Source organism: Rousettus aegyptiacus, unplaced genomic scaffold, assembly GCF_014176215.1.
Source record: "Rousettus aegyptiacus isolate mRouAeg1 unplaced genomic scaffold, mRouAeg1.p scaffold_m13_p_8, whole genome shotgun sequence".
Classification (NCBI taxonomy): Eukaryota; Metazoa; Chordata; class Mammalia; order Chiroptera; family Pteropodidae; genus Rousettus; species Rousettus aegyptiacus.
In genome coordinates this window covers 13,463,544-13,478,377 of record NW_023416311.1, presented here as the reverse complement: position 1 = coordinate 13,478,377, position 14,834 = coordinate 13,463,544, and the positions used below count along the sequence as shown (strand labels likewise).

Sequence of the window (14,834 nt, the reverse complement as noted above, 5' to 3'; positions counted from 1 at the left end):
CCTGCCCTGTCCCCCATGCTTAGCCTATGGCTGGCAGGAAGTGCAGCCTGCCTTCTGGAATCAATGTGTACAACTGAGAAATGCGGAAAAGACATTTATTACCAAGCTATAAATTAGATGTGGCGGTAGGGTAGGGTGGGAGGAGCCCAGTGGTCACGTTTGAGGCCTCTGCTCTTTCTCTCTGTCCTCCTGGGCCTGGATTCTGAGCTCCTCCTCAAGGCGCTCCTTTGCTCGGACCACCTGGAAAAGGAGTTACCAACAGCTAGGCAGGGCATGTGCAGACAGCCTCTTCCCTTCCCGTGCCCAGTTCTAGCTTTGAGTCCTTGGAGAGCAGTGGGCAGGTCTAGTGCCCAGGGTGGGAGGCGTAGCCTGGGGGCCTCCTCCCCAGGCAGACAGCCCGGGGTACACTCGGACTGACATCTGGGAGCTGAGAGCTATTTTTAGCAATTCACCAGTGAGTGGTCCTATTCCCTCAAAGCCATGGCTGCAGGTAGAGCTCCTGTCCAGGGTGACACAGGGCCCATGTTGACACAACCGGACTGTTGAGGCAGCCAGAGGGGGTGGGAGTTTAGGGAGGCCTCCTGAGGTTGGGGCACCAGGGAAAGGCCTGCACACCTTTCTACCTGCCAAGTTCTGAACTGCCCAGAAAGTGGCTTGTCCCCCCATCATCAAAGACCACTCACCTTTGACTGCAGGTAGAAGGAGCCACCCACGGATTTATCATTCACCTTGAATAGGTGTTCGTAGTTCTGCAGAGGAGGGGAGACGATGAGAGGTGTGCAGTCTCTGGGTTACAGAGGCAGGGGAAGCTAGAGGATGACAAAGAAGGAAAGCGAAAGGGCTCGACCCCTCTGGCCTGTGTGCCTAAAAAGTGACGCTAAGGGGCAGAAAGATGGACAGGTGTCCACAGAGGGAGGGGCAGAGTGGCTACCATCAATCATTCTATGCCCCTCCCCCTGCCTGCCTCGGGCCTAAAAACTAACAAGGGGTGGTGGCTCCCCCAAGTTGGAGTCCCAGCTGGCTATGGTCAGAGCCTCTACCCCTGCCCTCTCCTGCCAGGCCTTCACTCTTCCCCATACTGCCAGCCTGCCCACTGCCCCACTTCTGGTCTGCCTACCTTAGAGCCAACCCAGTGGCCTCACCTTCTGGATCTCCTCGGGGCTCAGCTTGGAGATGTTGAGAATTTGCTGTGCCTCCTGCAAGCTGAGGCCAGAGAGATTGGAGGCAGCTGCAGACTGGTGTCCGGCACGTCCCCGGGCATCAGCTGCTGCCCGGCTGGCTGTGTGGACATACAAATTAGTGCTCAGCCCTCAGCAGCCCAGAGCTCCCCTAGGCCTTCCATGTGGGTGACTCAACCAGCCAGGCGGCATGGGAGAAGAGACACATAGGGACAAAGGTGGCCAGAGAGCATCTCTTTTCCAGGTGTGGTTTCTTTAGGGAGTTGGGGAATGAGGCATAGTGAAGTGAGGACAGATTTACCCCACTGGAGGGCAGGGTCTGGTTACCAAACCGGTAGCGCCATTCCTAGCCTAGACCATGAGATGACCCTGCCTGCCTTCTCTCTCTCACTCCCCGCATCCAGGCACGTAGCAAGTTGGGGGAGCTTCAGGCTACTAAGGGGAACAGAGTGAAGCTGTGGGCCAGGGGAGGCAGCAACGGCTCTGTCAAAACCTGGCTGTCCACTGGTTACTTAGGCCACCAAAGCAGGCTGCCTCAGGTGACCTCTTCCCTTTCAATGACTCTAGAGTGAGAAGCCAGTACGCTTTTCCTTAAAGGGTCAGAAAGTAAATATTTTAGGTTCTGCAAGCCAATTAGTCTGTGTTGTAATTACTGGACTCTGACTTGAAAGCAGCCAGAGAGTGTGGCTATGTTCCAAAAAAATTTTATCTACAAAAACAGATGGCCAGGTGGGCCAGTCTGCCAACTCTAGACTGGATACTCATGTCAACCAGGTCTCCCTTTTATGCCCCAAAGTCCAACACTGCCCCTCCCACCATGGGAAGTGCCCCAGGCCACCCAAACTGCCAGAACCTCAGCCCACAGAGAGTCCTTGCATTCACAACTAGCCCTGCTTGACTGGCTCACAGCTACAGGAAAAATCTGACCTCCCGCCCATGGGGAGATAGGGGTCAAGCTTACCTGCAAACTCCTGCCGCAAGGCCCGAGCAAAGGCTCTGCCCACCACCTGTGCCCCCATCACAATGATCTGGGCCAGGTACTTGGCCTGTGGACAAAGCAGGGACCTGGTTAGCAGGCTGAATTCTCAGGGCTCCCCGAGATGGGACCCTGAAAATGGCTGCTGAGTGGTAAGGCCTCTGCAAAGTTGAGGTAATAAAGCACAGTTTAGCAGCCATTGGTCATTTCCTCCAAAGTACTCTGAAGAAAAGCTGCTTTGGGTGGCTCCAAGTGTTCATGGAACAGCAGTCGGGGTAAACCTCACTAAGCCTCCAGAGGCGGACAGGACTCTCCCTTGGCGTCTGTCTGGAATAATACCATGGCTCGAGAGCCAGAACCAGGGGCTGGTTCCAGCCTTACCAGTAACTCAGTGTGCCACCCTGGGCAAACCAGGACACTTCCTGTGTTTCTGAGATCAGTTGGTCCAACCTTCATTCTACTGGTAGGGAAATTCAAAACTGTTCTAATTCTCCCAACAATATTCAGGTGCGCTCCATTCAAAACAACAAAGGAGCAAAACACTGTCCATCTTCCAGGAGTGAAAGCCTGCAAGGTGGGCATTTAGACATACATACAGCAAGGACCAGGTGGTGAATGAGAGCAGGACTCGTCACTTGTTCCTCCACCTGCTCACTCACTCATTCACTCACTCACTCACTGAGAGGCAATACCACTTGGACTACAAAGACACATGGCCCTGGCCTCTGCTCTCAGAGCTCCTGCACCCCCAGCCTGGCAGGGAGATCCTCCGAGGCAGTGCCACACAGTGGTTTCCCATCCCAAGACTGCATGGTGCAGTGCACCAGCAAGGTATGCGGGGTAGTCTCATTACGCGTGACCAGAGGCAGGAGAGGCAACAGAGGGAAACCCAGGAATGAGGATGTGCTGGGAGACGATGGTATTTCTACCCAGCTGGGTTTTGAAGGGTAAATAGAATTGTGATGGGAATATTGGGGTGTTCGAGGCAGAGGGGCAAGGGAGAGCCAAAACTGGGAGAAAGTATGCGATGTCCTAGAAACCTTGGGGTCTTGTAAAGTAGTTAGAGACCAGGAAGAAAGCCAAGATGGGCAAATGTGTAGATCTTACTGTGAACAGATAGCCAGCACATGTGAAAATGAACCTGTGTGTGTGTGAAATGATACAAATATGGGTATGCAGAAGCTACCTGGAAGAATGTTCACCGCAGGTCCACACTGCTCTTGGATGCTCATGGGGAACATCCAAGTTGTTTCCCTTGTTCTTCGTACTTTTCTGTCATTAAATTTCCTATCAGTCAACAAGTATTGACTGAGCTGGATGCCAGGCACCGTGCCAAACACATTTTATTTATTTTGTTAAAAAACTATTTTATTTATTTAATCCCAACAACTTAAGACACTGAAGTACAGAGGGGATTTTGTGACCAGCCCAAGGAGACACAGCTAGTACTTGGGGGAAGGTGGGCAGGGAACCCAAAACCAGTGCCATCAGCCATGGCGTCCCTAGGCTGCCCACCTCACACAGGATCCCAGGGTCTGAGAAGAGGGTGAGAGAATTTGACAAAGAGCAAGAACCCAATCCAGAGGCCAAAGAGCAGGTTGTCAGATTCCAGGAAAATTGAGACTCCAGAATTGGCTTTGTTTGGCCTCCAACAAACCTGCCTTTCGCTAATCGGTGGGGCAGAACATGATTCTGGGCCATTAGTGAACATTAATAAACGGAAGATGGTTTGATTTCACAAGTGGGTGCAAATTTCTTAAGCCCCATATTTCACACCAAAATGCAAAGCTAGGTGAAGACTCCTGTGATCAAAGGGAGGGGCAGGGCTGCAGCTAACTGCCTTGCAGGTGTAAAGACAAATAATGGACATACTGCTGACTAGGAGGCTTCACCTGACCCTCCCACCTCAACCTAAAGTCACTGTCAAGTGGGACAGGAGGCTCCAAGATGGATTGGTGGTCCTGTTTGAGAGTCTGACAGGCCACTAGGTGACTCCAGAGGGTTCCCTCAGCCTGGCACACACCTTCAGACCTCAGACCCCACCTTCCTCTGCTGCCAAATGCCTGAGTGCAACCCTGTACTCACCAGTTGACTTCTCTGCTCAGGGTGGTGAGTTGCTATATAATAAATGTTAAGAACAAGGCTGTAACTGGGCAGCTCCCACAACCATCCTCAGTAGGCTTCACACCAAAGTGGCATGATGGCCCTGTGGTTGCAGCTGCCAGAGCTCTATGGCTGCAGGGAAGGTCAGAATAGCCTGTAAAGTTTCAGAGGTCCCCCTGGCCGCCCAAGAGAGCTACCTGGTCAGGTAATTAAGGTTACCAAGGTTCCACCAAGAGCGATCTCCCAGGGGAGGTGGTGTGGTGGTTACACAGGCAAACTTTGGGATCACCTGTATGCAAATCCTAGCTGTGTGCCCTGGACAAGTTCTCAGCCTCCCTGAGCCTCAGTGTCCTCACCGATAATGGTGCTGCCTTAGAGATTAAATGAGGTAATGTTTGTAAAGTGCCTGGTGTCAAAAAGGCCTGATAACACAGTAGGTATTCAATAAATGTTGGTTTTCATTTATTACTATTCTTTGTTTCACAAAACTTGACAACTGCTAGGCACTAGAGAGTAACAGAGCTTCTCCCAGTACAGCTACTCATGTGATAGATTCTCTGATTTCTCAGGGGAGAAGGCTGCAAAAAGATGGGCTACATTCCCAGGGAGGTCAGAACCAGTGTGAAAAAGGAGTGAGAATGCTGCCTCAGAATTGGGCTGACGTAACTTGGAATTCCAGCTTTGCTTCTTGTTAGCTTGTGTGACCCTGGGAAAATTACTCAATCTCTTTGAACCTCAGTTTTCTTATTTGCAAAGTAAGAATAATATCCTCCTCCTTGAGGGTTGTAAAGCCCTCAGGAGACAATGCACATAAGACTAAGTGGAACAGACACTGGCAGGTCCAGAGCAGCTCAACAGCTGCCTTTGCTTCTAGACCAGATCCTAATCGGTGTTGAATGGTCTAGAGCAGGGGTCTAGAGCAGACTAGTACTGATCTGTGGCCTGTTAGGAATAAGGCTGCATAGTAGGAGGTGAGTGGCGGTTGGGTGAGCAAGCAAAGCTTCTTCTGTATTTGCACCTGCTCCCCAGCCATAGGCCTCCAAGCCTGGGACCCATTGTGGACGGTACACATGCGCTCTCATCTGGGAGCATCATGGCCTAACGTAGTACCAAAGACTTGTAGCTGGGTTAAAGGACCACAGGTAGCATAGAGAAAAGGGTTAGGGAGCACTCAGGAATGTAGTTTATGCCACGTCAAGTGCATCAAGAACGGAGTTTGGCTTTCAGACAAACCAATGTGCAATGCTTCCTTTAAGGCACAGTTCCAGGTGCTTGGTGTGGTGGACAGAGACAGCCACTGAGACTCGCCTCCTTAAGTACACAAGAAGATAAGATGGGGACTGTTCAAACAGGGCTCCTACAAACAGCTGGTATCACAATTAGGCAGGAGGGAGGTCAGGACCACAACTGTCGCATTCGCCATGATATGCGTGGGCTGGTCTGTGGCTGGCGTGGCAGGTGCCTGATACATATTTGAATAAATGCGACACTTAACCAAGGCACCATCAGCTCTGCTTTGGCCAAACTGAAGTCTTATAATCTCTAAACCCCCAAACATGGTTTCCGAATGCCTCCCACTCCCTCTGCTGAAAGAGGACTCTAGCCATCCTGACACAATATACACAATTCTTCATCACCACCACCTTCAAATTCAGTCCACTCTCCAGCTCTGTATGATACAAATGGCATCTCTGACTTCTCCCCTCAGCTTTCTCTATTATCTCCTCAGAGATCAATTCTCTTATTTCTTTACCCAAAGTCTCTGCAGCTCTGAATTCACACAACATACAAGCCACTCTCCTAAAGTGCACAATTCAGTGCTTTCTAGTATATTCACAGAACTATGCAACCAACACCACTAGTTCTAGAACAATTCATCATCCCCCCCAAAATCTCCATACCCACTACCCTTGAATATCCTCTCTTCTATTCTGATATTCTTGTCAATACCCAACATCCTTCAAGGCTTAGCTCATGTCATCCCCATCCCCCAAGTGAAACCCTCCCATGTTCCTCCCACTTCTACCTTCCCATAACGCTTTTTCTTAATATATTATTATATTGTCTTAATTTATGAACTAGTTTTCCTTCTCCTTTATGATACAAACTCCTCCAGAGCCATATTTTACTCAGCCCTTGAGACTGAGTGAAGGTCCCAGTTCAGAGAGGGCTCATCATAGGACCTCAACGAATGGCAGTGATTATTTATTACAAGGCGAGAATAATGTGGTGGGAAATGTAGTCTCAGAACACAGAAACTGGGCTCAAAACTGGTCTCTAACACTTGTGAGATGAGTAACTGGAGAAGTCAAACTCTCAACTTCCTTATCTGTAAAATGGGGACAGTGAGAGCATAGACTTCATAAGAATTAAATGAGAATCTACATAAAGCCTCGGCTCAGGGACTCAAGTTACTCTATCACTGTCAGTCAAGTGACTCTCTAAACCCTACGTCAATCACTTGGGGAACTTATATACACGGAACCGCTGGGGATAGAGTTAAGGACCCTGCATTTTAAATGCGACCTGACGCAACCAGTGTGGTCCAGATCTGTGGACTGGCTCTACGTGCCAACGGTAACGCAGAAACGGTTTTTGGTGTCTCGGGGCCTGATTCAAGCCCCAGTCAGTTCTGTCACTTCCTCAGGAAAGTCTCGGAACTCGTTTCCCCAGCTTTCAGATGAGGACTATAACAAGGCGACACCATCAAGTAGCTCCGGGACAGAGCAGGGGCTCGCGGGCCGGGCTAGACTCCACTTGAGGCTGCTCGCACAGGGGCTGACGAAGACGGCGACCGCGTCTGCTGGGTATTTTTCAGTCAGTCAGGCCCGCCCTGCCTCCCAGCCAGTCGGCTCTTCCCGACCCCGAGGCCGTCAACGCCCGCCTAGGTCCCCCAGGTGCGACACTCCGGACCTCGCTTCCCGCAGGGCACCCAGGATACACGCGGCGCCCAGAGCCCGGTCGGAACTCACCGCCTCAGCCCCGAAACGGCCTCCCTTTCCCCCATAGCTCTTGACTCAGGCCTCACCATGACTGCCGCTCTGCCTCGGCGGGAAGGGCTGGAATAATTCGGGTTTCTGGCCCCGAAGCCCGGCTCAAGGGCGGCGAGCGAGTCAAAGGCCAAGGGTAGCTGAGGAAAGCGCGTGCGCAAGGCTGCGCCGGGCATGCGCATAGCCTCGACCCGAAGGGGGCGGGCGTGTGGTGACGCACACGGCGTGGCGGGGCTAGGGGCGGGCCCTGCCGCGGGCACTGGATCAAAAGGCAACGCGTGGTGGGGAGCGGGTGATGGGCGGTTCCAGAACCCTCTCTGGTACCTGCGCTTAACCTGGTGCGCTAGCAGCAGCAGAGTACTGCGGACAGGTATGGAACAGCTTCGTCTATTAGGTTTGGCAAAATATGTGGGACTAAAAGAAATGCAGTTAACATATAACACTTCATGAATATAATGAGTAAAATGCAAAATTCTCACTAATATTTAAGAAAACAGCAAACTTCAAAATAGGCTTCATTTCAGGTTCTTTCTGCTTGGGAAGGAGGGATCATTCCCTCTGCTCAAATGTCACCTTCTCAATGAGGGCCACTCTGACCCCTACCAACGCTGCAACTTGCCTTCCATTCTTTAATGTTTTTTAAATAATGGCTTTATTAAGATATAATTCACATACCATACAGTTTGCCATTTAAAAGTGTACATACAGTTCAGGGCTTTTTAGTGTATTAATGGAATTGTGCAACCATCACTAGTTCCAGAGCATTTCCATCACGCCCCCCGCCCCCCCAAAAAATTCTACCCATTAGCAGTCACTGCCCATTTTCTACTCCCCCTGGTGATTACTTATCTATGTTTTGTCTCTGAATTTGTCTGTTTCCGAAGTTTTGTGTAAATGGAATCATATTATATGTGGCCTTTTGTGTCTGGCTTAAAACTTCATTAACTCCCTCTATTTTTCGCCCCTAAAGCTTTTGTTACCTTCTACTATATTAGCATTCATTTATTTTTTTGTTTTTAATCTGTTCCCTCCTGCTAGAATGTAGATTCCTGGTGGATTCCTTTTATCTCTTCTTTACTCTTGGAGGTCAGCACCTGGAAGAGTGGCTGGCACATGGAAGGCATTCACCAAATGTTATTGAATGAATGAAAGTCAGGCTGCCTTGTGCTACGTTCTGGACTACTGCCCTTTTTTCTTTCCTCCAACTCTCCAAATTCTTCCTTTCCTCAGTGCTCAGGCTGTCCTTCCTTATGTCTGAAACATTCTCATGTCTTTCTCTGTGGCTTTCAGGTCTTAGCTCTCAGCTTAAATGTCACCTTCTCAGACCCTGAACACCCTGCTCCCCACTGCATTCCAGTTGCTCCCTTCCACATAATTTATCTTCTTTATAGCTCTCTCCACCCTCTGTATTCACTTACTTGCACAAGGGCTGGGCTGCCCTGCATAATAAGACTATAATAAGGAACTGGAGAGGCTTTGTCTCTCCTGTTCATTACAGTATCTACCATCCAGAGCACTGCTGGATGCCTGTGTGTTGGATGAATGAATTAATTCCCAAGAGCATGCAGCTGAGAAAGCCTCAGAAACAAAGTGGGGCCTGGGACCAAGCAGAACCTAGGGCCAAACCACCCTCACCTATACTCCTGTCCCCCTCCCCTCCCAGCCACCCTAGAGACCACAGCAGCACAAGAGGTAGCCAGCTTAGAAAAGTTTAATTGCTGAAAATATTCCAGGCATGTGCAGGCCAATCCCCTGCGAGGCTCACACACACCCCGCTAATCGGACCATCAGCTTGTGATGCCGCCTTCTCCTGGTGTCAAGCCTGCCGAGCAGGGTGACTGGTCCCAGACTCCTGAGGCTGGTCCTGCTCCAAATGGCCTGGGAGGGGGCCAGCCCCCAAGGCCTTTGACCGGAATTGGGTCATCAGGCAAGATGAAGTATGTAATGCAAAGAAAGGCAGCCCAGGCTGGGACCAGCCCAGGTCAGATTAGGGAGCCCAGGGCCTGCCCAGGAACATGCTAATTATCTCCCGCCCTCATCCCACCCCCATGCTCCTGGCTCCACATGCTAGCAGACAGCTGAGAAGCAGGTGGTCCCAGAGAAAGCAGAGGTGCAGAAAATCCACAGGTGTCATGGAAGTGCTCTTAGGCATGGAAATGCCCAAGGCCCAAAGGGAGCCAGGGCTTCTGGGATGAGGTGTGCCAGGGCCAAGTGCTTTCCAGTTTGAGGGTAAGATATGAGATGTGCAGGGGCACCAGGTGGTTCTAGGAGGTGGCAGCAGCAGGTGAGGCCAGAGGTGGCTAGTGGGTGGGCTAGTCCTATGGAGATAAACCAAGAAGAGGGAGGGAGTTGAAAGGAGGTAAAGAAGGGAGGTGGCACATGCTGCAGGAGTCAGTCGGGGAGGGATGGAATGCCAGGCCCCCTCATCCACTCACCCACTCGTCCTCGTCCACACCTTCGAAGGAGTCCTGGGGGAGTGGGTCTTCCCGGTTCCCTAGCTTTGCCACCATGGCATTCAGCAGCTGGGAGAGTCAGGAGAAGAGGCGGGAAGGGACTAGAACCTTTGACCCCCAAGAACATCAGTCCCCAGTTTGAACCCTGTCAACGTACTTAAAGAGCCATTTTCATTAGAGTCCTGACGAAGTTAACGGTTTTCATTGGAAAAGGCACCCCTACACAGATGAGGAAGCCTGAGACAGACTGGAGTCACAGGGCAGCTATCTCCACATATTGCCTCAGATGCTCAGGTGTGCACCAGGGTCCCAAATTTACTTGGATGCAAAGCCTCCGGTTCTGTTTGGATTGGGCCAGGCCAGGGTGGGGCCTCTCTCTGCCCTTCCCTGGCTTCCTGAGCCCCATGCCCTGTGGGTGGTAACAGTCAGCTTCAGGGCTCTGGAAGGTCTCCCCATCAAGTGCTCCAACTGACAGGGGTGTGACACTGGCTCCTGTCCCAATCTGGGTCATGCTAGAGAACTGAAAGACAACAACAACTGAGGGGACCCTATGCCCATCCTACGGCCACTCCTCTCCCATACCTACCTCTTCCTTCTTTTGCTGGTCTGACTTCTCTTCCAGGTAGAGCGCTGAGGATGGGGCCCGCCGGGCAGGGGCTTCACGGGGGGCCTGGCTCACTGGGACAGGGCAGGGACAACATCAGGTATCAGAGGCCCCAGAGGTGGCATCAACAGTTAGTCAGCCCTCTGTTCACAAAGCCTGCCCTGGATACCAGGCTGCATTCATGTGTAAGCATGTGAGTGCATGACTGCATACATGTGTGTGTTGGGTTTGGGACTTGTGATGGAAACAGAGACCTGGGTTCTGCGCTCCAGTGGCTCAGAGATTGAGCCTGGAGACACAGCCACCCCATCCTTGGGAGGACCGGAGGTTTCTGTATGCCAGCAGGGATGAGAATCTGACTTGGGCCTTCTGCCCCTTTCTCCAACCCCTACCTGCTCCCTCCTCCTACCTACCCCTACCAGTCCATTGTCCTACCTGGGATCATGCCAGGGGGCTGCAGACTGAGAAGCCGGGGCTGCCCATTAGCGCCACCCAGCCAGGCCTTGGCACTGAGCACTGGCTCCCAGCTCACGACTGTGTCTGGGAACACATCATCCTGGAAGAACTCTTTCTGCAGGGAGGGAGAACAGGCTACACTGAGGCACTGACCAGAGAGGCCCAGGGAATACTGGGCATGGCAAAACCCAGTCCCCAGTCCAGAGTTATCATGAGTTTCAGAATCGCAGCAGAGTAAGGGGACAGGTTTTCCACAAAGCAAGGAAATGGGTGGCTTTGGGACAGGTTCAGTGAGGTTTCAAAGCCCCTGACGGGTTGGATGTTGGTGTGCTGGGCTTCCAACCTCACCCTGACTCGGGGCAGCCGGAAGGCGACAGGCTCCAGAGAGGTCTGGCGAAGCCGTAGGCATCGGGCAAACTCCACTTCAAGCACATCACACTCCGTCTTGGGCAAGAGGATGAAGCCCTAGGGGGAATGGGAAGTCATGCTAGGGATGGAGCCCAGAGAGCAGAGCTGGACACCTGGGCCCCCATAGTGCCAGCACCCCTTACTTAGGTCCATCAAGACCAAGGCCCATCCATGGACAGCAGTGTGCTGGCACACCTGGCTCTCTGAAGGAAAAACGCCCTGATTTGTAGTATTAGCCTGTGGTGTGAAAACTGCCTCCATTGCTGATTTCACCGACTTGTTCCGTGCATATGTGGGAAAGGACGTGCCGTAGCATGCCATCACATGGTATTTCCATCCAACAGGTCTGACAGATGTAAATAACTTCAATGGCATGAATGATAGTAAAATTGGGGGAAATAATTAGGAAATAATAAATTGAGTATTTATTGCTTTCCCTTTAGTATAATTTATTTACACGTTCACATAACTTAACCTTACATAATTTAACTTTTAATAATGATTTAGTTTTACAATCAGTTCTGAGGCGCTGCTGGGCACACCCTGCCCAGTGACCCATTGACCCCACGGGCCCCTGTACTTCCTCACATGGCCACGAGAGGGCAGGGGAACCCTGTGGTCCCACCTTGGGAAGGAGGACCAGGAGTGCAAGGGCTTGTTTACCTTGTGGGGGTCTGGTGATGTGAAACTGTTGCACTCCAGGAAGAAAGGGGCCTCAGGGAGCAGCTCATACAGGAACACGCGGGTGTCACCCTGGCGGGGGTGAAGGGATGACAGGGGTGAGATGGCCAACTAAAGCTTCCTTCCTCCAACCTCCTCTCACCTGCCTGCCACCCCCACCTGCACAGCCCAGCCCACCTTGCCCGTCAGTAGCACCAGGCCAGTGTCTGGGTCGTAGCTGGGCAGCAGGGTGGAAGGAGCCACGTCCAGCCCCAACACTGCCAAGGGGCCACTGGCCAGGGTGTTGGCCAAGTACAGGAGTAGTTGGCGTTCACTTCGGCTGCAAGAGGGGGCAGGGGGCAGAAATAGGTCATAGAGCTAGAGGGGTCTGGGGTAGGGTAAAGACTCTAGCAAGGTCCCTGATCTTGTTGGGCTGGAGACCTGAGGGCCTCAGGGCTGGAGGAGAGGTGTCCGCCCATCCTTTTTTCTGGTCCAGCCCTGAGAACTACTGACCTGGTCTAATGCAACAGCATCCTAATTTGCTGCCCTGCCTCAAACCTTCCTACCAGGCTACTGCCGCCCTCTGCTGCCCTCTGCCCATACGCGGAGCAGTCTTGGACCCCAGTACCTGTCCCATGACTGCTGTGGCCCACTAAGTCTGGACTTTTCTCCCCATGGTCTGCTTCTGGCCCTCTGCTCTAGCTAGGCTGGTCAGCTTCCTGGCCTTTCCACACAAACGTGATACCCTCTGGTTACTAACCCCTTTGTGACCCAGTTCAGATGACATCTCCCTTAGAAGGCCCTCTCTGATTCCTCCTTCAAAGTGCCAAATGTTCAATCCGTGGATCTTACCAGTAGGCTCGCTTCTGTGTTTTGTGCACTTCACCTGGTCCCCACAGGCATGGCTCCTTGCAGCAGGCCTACTTCTGATCTCTCTGGGCCCCCAGTTGACTTATTCTCCCTCCCCACCTCCTTCCTTGCCACCCATCTGCCCATCTGCTTGCCCATCCATCCATCCATCCATCCCCCCATCTATCTATTCATCCAACAAGTGAGGGGTGGAGACAGCTTCTGCATCCCTGACAGGTGTGTGCCTGGGGAGAAGGACACAGGTGGCTCCTAAAGTCTGGGGATGGAGATGGTGGTTGCTGAGTCCTCACCTGTCAAAGCCAGACACCAGTAGACAGTGACCATCACACACCCAGACAATGCGGGCCCCACGGGCTCCTTCGGGTCCTGGGCCCTCCTGTTGGGATATGCACATGAGGTCTGCCCAGACCCCCTACTGGGTCTGAGGGCTACCCCTAGCCTATCTTGCTCACCTGAAGGGGCTCAGGGCTATTCCTGGGCTCATAGACCCGCAAGTGTCCATCCTTGCAGACAGTGGCCAACTGCTGCCCATTGGGACTCCAGGCCAGGCCAAAAATCTGGAGGCAAGTGGGGAAGTGAGGGATGGCCTCTTGCCCTCTGGCTGAGCACCTGACCCCACAGCTGTCCTACCTGGTCTCGGTGGCCCTGCAGCCTCAGCCGCTCAACTCCAGCCTGAAGGTCCCAGATCCGAATGGTAAGGTCGTAGGAAGAGGAGGCTAGCAGATCGGCTGCCAGGGGGTGAAAGCGCAGAGAGTAGATCTTCTCGGTGTGGCCTGGGGACAAGGCATGGGGTGATGTTAAGCCCCACAGGAGCCACTGTCCACCCCCGGCCCCCACCAGGGCCCACCTGACCTGTGAGAACAGCCTCGGGGGTGGTGAGCACCTCTTCCAGGCCTTCTGGAGGCACCCGCCACAGTCGGATCCTGGCGTCCTCACAGCCTATAGAGGGTGCAGGATCGTCACCACTGGGCCAAGACTCCCAGGCTCCCCATGCTCTCATTCAGAAACACGGGACCCTCCTTCAGGCCCAGCAGCAGGCCTTCTTACCTACAGCAAGGCGGTGGGGGTCAAAGGGGTCCCAGGCAAGGTCGGTCACAGCTGTCCCATTCTGCAGTGTGGGCAGCACTGTGTCAGGCAGGCGGCCGGGCTTCTGCAGCTGTGGGAGGTGTCCCCATCCCAAAGCCCATCAGTAACAGGCAGGGTTGCAGGGTTAGCAGCCCCTGCCCTCTGCAGCCGATGCCCCACCACTGGGTGGCCCAAGCTCTCTGCCTCAGCCACCTTGTGCTCTGAGCCCTAAGTGCCACTTGTGAGGCCCCAGAAAGTGAGGGGGTGGGGGCAGCGTGGAGTGGTGGAAAGAGCTCAGGCTTGGGACTCAGGCAGCTTGGGTTTGAATTCCCAGCTCTACCACTTACACAGCTGTGTGACCCAGCAGGTCACTACACTTCTCTGTGCCTCACCGCTCTCATCTGTAAAATGGGGATAAGAGTGGCTAGGAGGATTAAAGGGCACACTGGGCAGGTGCCTGGCACATGGTTTGTGTTCAGAGAATGTGGGCTGGTGTGGGTACTCAATGCCGTCTGCATTTTGCACAGACTTGAGGGACAGCTATAGTGGGGGTGGGGACCTCACCTCAAGTACAGCCACCTGACCACCACTGCTGAGCAGGGGCACAGCCACACGCAGCCGGTTGGCACAGAAGCCGTCACTCTCACCAGGTGTGGTGAGGCTGAGGCCCTTGAGGTTGGTGATGTGACTGTCTCGGTGTAGGACGGTGCCCTGAGCATGACGGAACTTGGAACTGGGGCCTGGTGGGTAGCAGGGACAAAAAGCCACATGAAGATGCCTGCCCACCCTGCACTGTCCCGCAGGAGGACCCCAGGCCAGCCTTGAGTCCTGGCCACCTGATCCCCTCACTGTAGGGTCATGCAGAGCATGTGCCCAGTCCTCCACCTCTGCTGGTCCAGCCAAGCCAATTTGCCCAGATTGGCGCCTGGGAATGAAACCTGAAGTATCTCAGTGGAAGCCCAGTGCTCCATGGCTCATCAGGGTGCCCTCTTTCAGATAAGACTGAGTTCATCCCACAGGGCATACGGCTCCACCAGGAAGAGAGGCAGGGCCAGGGTACAGAGGAGGATG

General features: G+C 53.1%; 2 protein-coding genes across 4 annotated transcripts in view; both read right to left on the bottom strand.

Annotated features, from left to right (window-relative positions):
• Window positions 1–80: 80 nt before the first annotated feature.
• Window positions 81–7,429, bottom strand: PAM16 (presequence translocase associated motor 16). The gene is made up of 5 exons (XM_016166624.2): window positions 7,286–7,429; window positions 2,140–2,224; window positions 1,143–1,279; window positions 684–749; window positions 81–240 (listed from the first exon to the last, which is right to left on the bottom strand). Exons 1-5 carry the CDS (start codon window positions 7,427–7,429, stop codon window positions 154–156), a joined length of 519 nt encoding a protein of 172 aa, XP_016022110.2. The 3' UTR covers window positions 81–153.
• A 1,511-nt stretch (window positions 7,430–8,940) lies between these two features.
• Window positions 8,941–14,834, bottom strand: part of CORO7 (coronin 7) — a 56,721-nt gene continuing 50,827 nt past the window's right edge. For 2 of the 3 annotated variants that reach the window (XM_016166609.2, XM_016166612.2), the window contains 14 exons: window positions 14,328–14,503; window positions 13,746–13,854; window positions 13,551–13,637; window positions 13,329–13,471; window positions 13,151–13,255; window positions 12,989–13,074; window positions 12,027–12,168; window positions 11,832–11,921; window positions 11,364–11,531; window positions 11,109–11,225; window positions 10,740–10,875; window positions 10,287–10,378; window positions 9,683–9,769; window positions 8,941–9,565 (listed from right to left, as the gene is read on the bottom strand). In XM_016166609.2, coding sequence (XP_016022095.2) covers window positions 9,560–9,565; window positions 9,683–9,769; window positions 10,287–10,378; window positions 10,740–10,875; window positions 11,109–11,225; window positions 11,364–11,531; window positions 11,832–11,921; window positions 12,027–12,168; window positions 12,989–13,074; window positions 13,151–13,255; window positions 13,329–13,471; window positions 13,551–13,637; window positions 13,746–13,854; window positions 14,328–14,503 — 1,544 coding nt within the window. In that variant the 3' untranslated portion in view covers window positions 8,941–9,559. The remainder of the gene's footprint in view (window positions 9,566–9,682; window positions 9,770–10,286; window positions 10,379–10,739; window positions 10,876–11,108; window positions 11,226–11,363; window positions 11,532–11,831; window positions 11,922–12,026; window positions 12,169–12,988; window positions 13,075–13,150; window positions 13,256–13,328; window positions 13,472–13,550; window positions 13,638–13,745; window positions 13,855–14,327; window positions 14,504–14,834) is intronic. The other variant, XM_016166611.2, reaches the window with a different exon arrangement.

What these genes read in the sequence shown, in the direction of transcription:
- PAM16 (XM_016166624.2), bottom strand. Translation starts at nt 7,429, where the DNA reads ATGCGCATGCCCGGCGCAGCCTTGCGCACGCGCTTTCCTCAGCTACCC. An exon ending in GAGGCAGAGCGGCAGTCATG is followed by an intron (nt 2,225 to 7,285) that starts GTGAGGCCTGAG and finishes CTTTGTCCACAG; the next exon opens with GCCAAGTACCTGGCCCAGAT. An exon ending in GCCCCGAGGAGATCCAGAAG is followed by an intron (nt 750 to 1,142) that starts GTGAGGCCACTG and finishes CCTCCTCTGCAG; the next exon opens with AACTACGAACACCTATTCAA.